At 42.4% G+C, this 7,593-nt stretch overlaps 1 protein-coding gene across 1 annotated transcript; it reads left to right on the top strand.

Annotated features, from left to right (window-relative positions):
* Positions 1–2,313: 2,313 nt before the first annotated feature.
* On the top strand, positions 2,314–3,645 carry LOC149933907 (uncharacterized). The gene has a single exon (XM_090153349.1). The coding sequence runs from the start codon at positions 2,314–2,316 to the stop codon at positions 3,643–3,645; it is 1,332 nt and encodes a 443-aa protein (XP_090009475.1).
* The last annotated feature ends 3,948 nt before the right edge of the window (positions 3,646–7,593 follow it).

Below are 7,593 nucleotides of genomic sequence, written 5' to 3'. Positions count from 1 at the left end.
ACATAAAATCAAGAAGAACCATGTGAGTATAAATTTATCTATCATTTAGGGCAAAATGTATTTACTTTGGAATTACTGGTATACGAAATCAATAGTCGTCGATTTTGAATTTTTCGACGGGCGAACACAAGGTGAAAAGCCGGAGAAATAGTGAAAGAAGAGCAGCCTGTTCACGGAACTAACTCCACGAGTCGCGGCCTGGGATTTTCTCCCTCTGTACAGCCGAACCGATCTCCCACCCCGCACTCAACGCCAGAACAGCTGCGTGGAGAGTAGTATCCACGGCCTCGCTTGGAATTTTGGATTCACCCCGTACGGAAAACTAGAAGAATGCCTATCAATAGCCACTCGACGCTACAAAAGAATTTTTTCTAATAGAGAAGAAAACTGTATATTTTTATTGGAACTATTACACCGTGAAATTATAGACATAAACAGTGTTGGGTGTGCGAAAGTGACTGAACTAGACGGGCCCTTGTTTCCGTGTCTTATTAAACACAATATTATCACTCCGAGTAAGAAATACTCGTGTGCGCTAGAAAAAGCTACTTTATTTTCTGAATGGTTTTTTAAAAATATTGATTATGTTAATTCTGAATTAGATTATGATTAAAACAAAATGTGATTTAAAACTAGAATATTTACATTTTGTATTATACTATTTTCAAAAGCTTTTAACAATTATTTTTCTATTAAAAAATTGCGATTGTTGTGCAGATACATATATGGCATCTTTCACACTAAACAAAAAAAACATAATTTAACTTTTAAAGTTAATTAAAGAAAATGTTATACATACACATTTCCACTACAATTTATCGTGGGGTATGGTCCTTCGGTTGATAATATAATACATCCATTTGCATCCCTACTAGCTATCGGGATGATGTGTTTGGTTACTACGTCTTCCAAACCCCTTCTCAGTTGGGCTAGAGCTGACCCGACTGGGTAGCAGTGCTTCCACTCCGGGAAATTTGAAATTCCCTATTTAGTTCCACATCGAGATATATATATATCGAAGTGGGACTATTGCTATGGACGGAATGTCGTTAAGTGTTGTTTGTTTGTCTGTCGTAGAAAGCGACGACATGTAGATGGAGCTGCGAAAAATAATCTCTATAATAATTTATATTATTGGCGACGCCGGGATTCGAACCAAGATTTCTGGCCGCGTAATCTCCTAAACCGACGCCTTTATCAAGTAAGCCACGCCGTCTGCTTCAAATTTCATGCTTGAACTTTAAGCCTTGAACACTTTTATAGTTCGTATTTGGTTAGTTAAGTTGTCGCAATTGTCGTTCCTTTTTCCGCGTTATTTTACGTATATTTACGGCGTTTAAGGTCAAGTGAACCTCAAACTTCACCTCCCCCCCACCCAGTGGATTTCCACGAAGGGTGACATGGGCGTGGCGGGAAGTTTGAATTACAGTGTGGGGCTACACTACTTTAACCGATGGTCAGTTTCAGGTCTGTCAGGTAAACAGGGGGCACAATTTTGTCCCCCTTTAATAACGATACGTTAAAGTCAACTCTTCAACTTAGGATGCTACTTTTTATATCAAACGATAGAACGCGCATGGCCGTTTATTTCCGCCCCCTCCAACCAACCCCCTTAAAGGGAGAGTGCCCGTAAAAACAAGTTTTTTTCATTCGATAGAACTCTTTGACGCTCACGCAGTGCCGTTAATTTCTGCCCCCTCCGACCAACCCCCTTAAAGGGAGAGTGATCGAAAAAAACAAGTTAATAAATTCATGGGTATGTTTTTTATGAATTTGTGAATTTACATGACTACCCAAATGTTTGATACAAATTTCCTAAAATAAACTCATTTTAATCCCAGTTTTAGAATTTCTTTAAATCATACTTCCACTAATTTTGTTGAAGATAAAAAGCGTTATCGGCTTTTCTCGTTTAGTTTTTTTAATAGGTTAAAAAATGTTTATTGTAAATAAGATATATTTTTAATCACTAATCTTATCTTACTATTTTTTAACCTTATGTGTATATATATTCGCTTACAGCGTTTATTATTACCGTCACTCCTAATATGTCGTTCATCTTGTAAAGTACTCATTCTTAATAAACGTTTGTTTTTTTTTTAAATCACTACGTTATGATTTTCTTACTAGTTTCATTAGTTAGTTAGTGTAGGGTAGCTTTGCTGATTAACATTGGATTTAAAACTCCAATAGGTTATGGGCCCAGCACGCTCCCACTGCGGCACTACTATGCTGATGATCTAGTCTGCTGTATCCCGGTTTCGGTTACCATCACCGTAATCCGTATCCTGTCAACAGTTCCCGTTAGTAACCATGGATAGTCTTTTTCATCAAGACGTCGAGAAACTATCAGGTCCGGAGAATTGGAGGAGTTGGAAAAGACAAATAGTCGACATCCTAACCGTTCGAGACGTATACGAGATTCTTACTGGCGAATGGATTGAACATACGGAACCGGTACCTGGAGCAACAGCAGCAGAGAAGTCTGAATACACTTCAAACAAGAAGAAGTACCGAGTGGCGTTCAGCACGGTCCGTGGTATCCTCTGGTCAACCTTATCCAAGAAGGTCCAAAACATGATTACCAATTGCGAGACACCAAAGGAGATGTGGGACAAACTACTTGAAATTTTCGAGCAGAAGTCTTCAAATCGTCTCCGAAAGCTTCTGGCGCAGCTCATGCGAACTACGAAGTCACCGGACGTCGATATGGCCACCCACATTGCCCAGATGTGTTCTCTCTGGACAGATATCTTGTCAACGGCAAAGACAGAAAAGGACGTAACGTTCGACGATTGCATCCTTATTGCATGTATTTTCGAGTCCCTACCGCAGGACGAATACCGAGAATTTGGTATGCATTGGGATACGATGCCTACAGACAAACAGACTGTCGCAGAATTAGAACGTCTGTTAATCGGCCGTGCAACTCGAGAGGGCGACGCGTTTGGAGATTCCTCTGGTCTTATGGTAAAACGCAGTAACGGAAGTTACTCTGGCACCTCAAATGAGAAGAAAACCGTAAGACGTAAGCCAAAATGTACCAATTGCCGAAAGTTTGGTCACATAGCAGAAGACTGCCAAGGACAAAGGAAAACTCCTAGAAGGACGAGCGTTGACGAAAGTAATCGCACCAGCATTGGGGGTCTGATCGCAGCAAACGGTCTCGTTGCTTGCTCATCGTCTGAAGCAGCATGGTACTTTGACTCGGGTGCTACACAGCATATCACGAACGACGCCACAAAGTTCCTAAACTTCCGCAAGTTCGCTACTCCAGCGACTCTTCAGATTGGAAACAAGACGCAGATGACAGCGGATGGTGAAGGAGACATAAGGATTCAGTTCCGGATCGGAAAGAAACTCTATCAAGAGGTAGTCCACAATGTCTGGCACATCCATGACTTTGCCTGCAATGTTTTCTCTCTAAAAAGCGCAATGAAGAGAAACAAGAATCTAGAGTTCAAGGTCACAGCAAATTCTTGCGGTCTCTATGAAGTTGTCGGAGGCAAAAGGAACCTTTGTGTACCTGGCAAGGTCGAGAGTCTGTATCGTCTGGATATTAAAGTCATGCAGCCATCATGCTCCGCTCACATAGCAGCAGATCCGAGAAATGACCGGAAAGCAGATCTCCAAGTCTGGCATTAACGCATGGGTCATCAGGATAAACGGCATGTAGCAGCGACGTTACGGAGACTCGGATACGAAGTTCTAAACCAGACGTCTGACAAGCTCTGTGAAGGGTGCATTTACGGCAAGATGACTAGGCACAGTTTCGGCACTCGTTTGGAGAAGGCTACGAAACCAGGTGAAAGGATCCATTCAGATCTCTGGGGACCATCACCAACACCGTCCATGAAAGGGAAGAAATACTACCTCCTATTCAAAGACGAGTATTCCAGTGTTCGAGCCGTATATTTCCTAACGAAGAAATCCGAAGTCGTCAATTGTTTCAAAGAATTCATTGCCTTTTGCCGAACCCGCAATCACAAAGTACAAGAGCTGGTCACGGACAATGGGACGGAATATGTCAATGAAGAGTTCCGTCAATGGACGTCTCAAGAAGGGTTACATCACCGCAAGTCCATGCCATACACGCCTGAACAGAACGGGGTCGCTGAACGAGAAAATCGTACGATCATGGAGTCTGTAAGGGCCATGTTGCATTCCAGATCGGACTTACCACCGAAACTCTGGGCTGAAGCGGTGAACACGGCCGTCTATATCCTGAACCGAACAGCACCTACATGCATTGCTGGGAAGACGCCGTTTGAGTTATGGACGGGGAAGACAAACTCATCGATCCCGCATCTGCGTGTCTTTGGCACTGAGTGTTTTGTCCACATACCCAAAGAGAAGCGAAGGAAGCTGTCTCGGAAGGCGTATAAAGGTTTCCTGGTTGGCTATGAAGACAATGCAGACGGTTATCGAGTTTATGTTCCAGAGCTGGACGACGTACTAAGATCTCGAGATGTCAAATTCAATCCCGAGACGTGCGTTCCTGATTCCTGGATTCCTGTCTCTGGGGAGTCCTCCAGCCAGGGCGAGCAATTGACCGACGATTTCGTTTGCGAAAACCGGCCAACCAGAGCCACCAACTCATCAAAAGACGGACCAGCCAGAGCCACTAATGCACCATCGGGCATGCCAACCAGAGCTGCCGACTACTCAAACGACGAGACAACCAAATCCGTCGAAGCGTCGGAAGACGTGGCTACCGGACATAATGAGGCAACAGTGTCTTTTCCTGACAATGTCCGGGACAATCAACCTGAGAAGAGCGGTCCAGTCCTTAGAGATCGTTCAACACTAAGGAAAGTCCAACCATGTCAGAGCTGCCAGCTAGCAAATAAAGCATTCCTCATCTGCGACATGTTACCACAAACGGCACGAGAAGCACGTTCAAGCAACGAATCCGCCGAGTGGGAGAAAGCGATGGTAGATGAACTTTCGGCAATGAAAAGACACGACGTCTACGAAATGGTTGATCCTCCACCTGGTCGCAAGATAATCGGGAATCGTTGGGTCTTTCGTACAAAGAATGATGAAGATGGGACGATCGTCAAGCACAAAGCCCGGCTTGTCGCAAAAGGTTTTACGCAACGAGAGGGAATCGACTTCAATGAGACTTTCGCTCCAGTTGCCCGATTCGAGACACTACGAATCTTTCTCAACCTAGTTGCCCAGAAAAATCTCAACCTCAGGCAATTCGACGTAAAGACCGCATTTCTTCATGGGAAGCTATCCGAAGAAATTTATCTGCGTCAACCTGAAGGTTTCGAAAATAGTAGTGGACAAGTCTGGAAGTTAAAGAAAAGTCTCTACGGTCTTAAACAGTCTCCACGATGTTGGAATGAACGAATTGACAAATCGCTTCAGAACCATGGCTTCAAGAGTGCTGATGGAGATCCCTGTCTATATATTTACTCAACCAATGACGTTTTCTTGGTCTTGATCCTCTACGTCGATGATGGATTGGTTGCCGGCAGTACCACAAAAGCAGTTGATGACTTTCTTCACGACTTCAGCGATGAATTCAAAATCATAACCGGAAAAGCGTCAACGTATCTTGGACTTAAAATCGATCAGTTAAGCGACGGCTCCGTATTCTTACACCAAAGCGCCTACATCGAGAAGGTTCTTGAAAGGTTCAACATGCAAGACTGTAAACCAGTGAGCACTCCTATCGGCAGTCCAGACACGACCAACCAAAGTCAGGAGAGTTTCGAGTCAACGACCTTATATGCCTCGGCCATTGGAAGTCTCAGATACGCAGCGACAGGAACACGACCTGACATCGAATACGCAGTCAATCGAGCGTCCCAAGCAATGGCGAATCCAAAGGTCGCTGACTGGAATGGAGTTAAACGAATTTTTCGTTATCTCAGAGGGACCAAGTCACTGGGTCTCTTATTCAAGTCCGAGAATTCCATGACAACCATCCCCTACAGCGACGCTGATTACGGTGGTTGTGAGAAAACAAGACGTTCAACGTCTGGGATCGTATGCCTAATTGGTTCAACTCCAGTTACTTGGGCGAGCAGAAAGCAACAATCTGTTGCTTTGTCAACCACGGAGGCTGAACTGGTAGCTGCCACTGAAGCGGCGAAAGATGTCGTCTGGATTGAACGAATCAAGTCTTTCCTGGGTGTCAACGTAGACGATGATGTACCCGTACTCCGAGTCGACAATGCAGGAGCCATTAAACTCATCAGAAATCCTGAGTTTCATCGCCGAACGAAACATATCAGTATTCGTCAGTACTACATTCGTGAACTGGTCGAAGAGGGCGTCATCGACGTTATGTACGTCCCGAGTGAAGAACAGCTGGCCGACATTTTCACTAAGCCACTACCTAAAGAAGTCTTCACCCGCCACCGTCAGAATCTCAGTTTACGGCAGTACGAGAAAGTCGTCAACGAGGGCGAGTGTTGAAGATAAAAAGCGTTATCGGCTTTTCTCGTTTAGTTTTTTGTAATAGGTTAAAAAATGTTTATTGTAAATAAGATATATTTTTAATCACTAATCTTATCTTACTATTTTTTAACCTTATGTGTATATATATTCGCTTACAGCGTTTATTATTACCGTCACTCCTAATATGTCGTTCATCTTGTAAAGTACTCATTCTTGATAAACGTTTGTTTTTTTTTAAAATCACTACGTTATGATTTTCTTACTAGTTTCATTAGTTAGTTAGTGTAGGGTAGCTTTGCTGATTAACATTGGATTTAAAACTCCAATAAATTTCAATAATTTAAAAGAATTATGTTCGTCGTGTTTTGCTTACCAATTTCACCTTTGATTCTTTCCCTCTATCTAGCGATAGGAAATCACATGGCCTCCACAGCTTTTGTATTGGTTAATTTGGTTTGCCCACCCGGGTATCCTGAGGGTGGGCGGTGGCCACTCTTTAACATAGGATGGTATTTTATATATCGAACGATAGGAAATCACATGGCCTCAACAGCTTTAATATTGGTTTGCCCACCCGCGTATCCTGACGGTGGTCGGTGCCCACTCTTTAACATATGATGGCAAATTATATATCAAACAATAGGAAATCACATGGGCTCAACAGCTTTTATATCAGTTTTCCCACCCGGGTCTCCTGATGGTGGGCGGCATCCACTCTTAAACTTAGGATGGTAGTTTATATATTAAACGATAATAAATCACGTAGCCTCAACAGCTTTTGTATTAGTTTGCCTACCTGTGTCTAATAAGGGTGTATGGGTTTTCCCACTCTAATACACTGATGTGGAACTAATATTACGGCCTGGGCCGACTTGTTCTTTATGAGGTAACCAAAAAATTTCTTTTTTTCACTTTTTAATTTTAGATATGCCCTAAAAATTTCCCTATTGATTTCTAATATAATATGAGTTAAAAATAATATTTAAGTCGAGGAATATTATAAAATAAATTGATTTCATTATTTTAGACCACAAGGCCTAAATAATTTTAAATTTCTTTTAACAAAAGGATAATAAATTTTAGTCATGAAGTATCGTGTCTCTGAGTTATTTTTAATGTTATACAAAACCATGACACTTAAAACTATAAATGTTAAAGATATTTCGCAACAGGAGTTCA

This window comes from Leiobunum rupestre, chromosome 7 (genome assembly GCF_980474605.1).
Source record: "Leiobunum rupestre chromosome 7, qqLeiRupe1.1.hap1, whole genome shotgun sequence".
NCBI classification, from domain to species: domain Eukaryota; kingdom Metazoa; phylum Arthropoda; class Arachnida; order Opiliones; family Sclerosomatidae; genus Leiobunum; species Leiobunum rupestre.
Note: the sequence above shows the minus strand (reverse complement) of the source record. Positions and strands in the feature narration are given on the sequence as shown.

Bases quoted from the DNA above. Each gene is read 5' to 3' on its own strand.
- LOC149933907 (XM_090153349.1), top strand. From the start codon at position 2,314: ATGGATAGTCTTTTTCATCAAGACGTCGAGAAACTATCAGGTCCGGAG.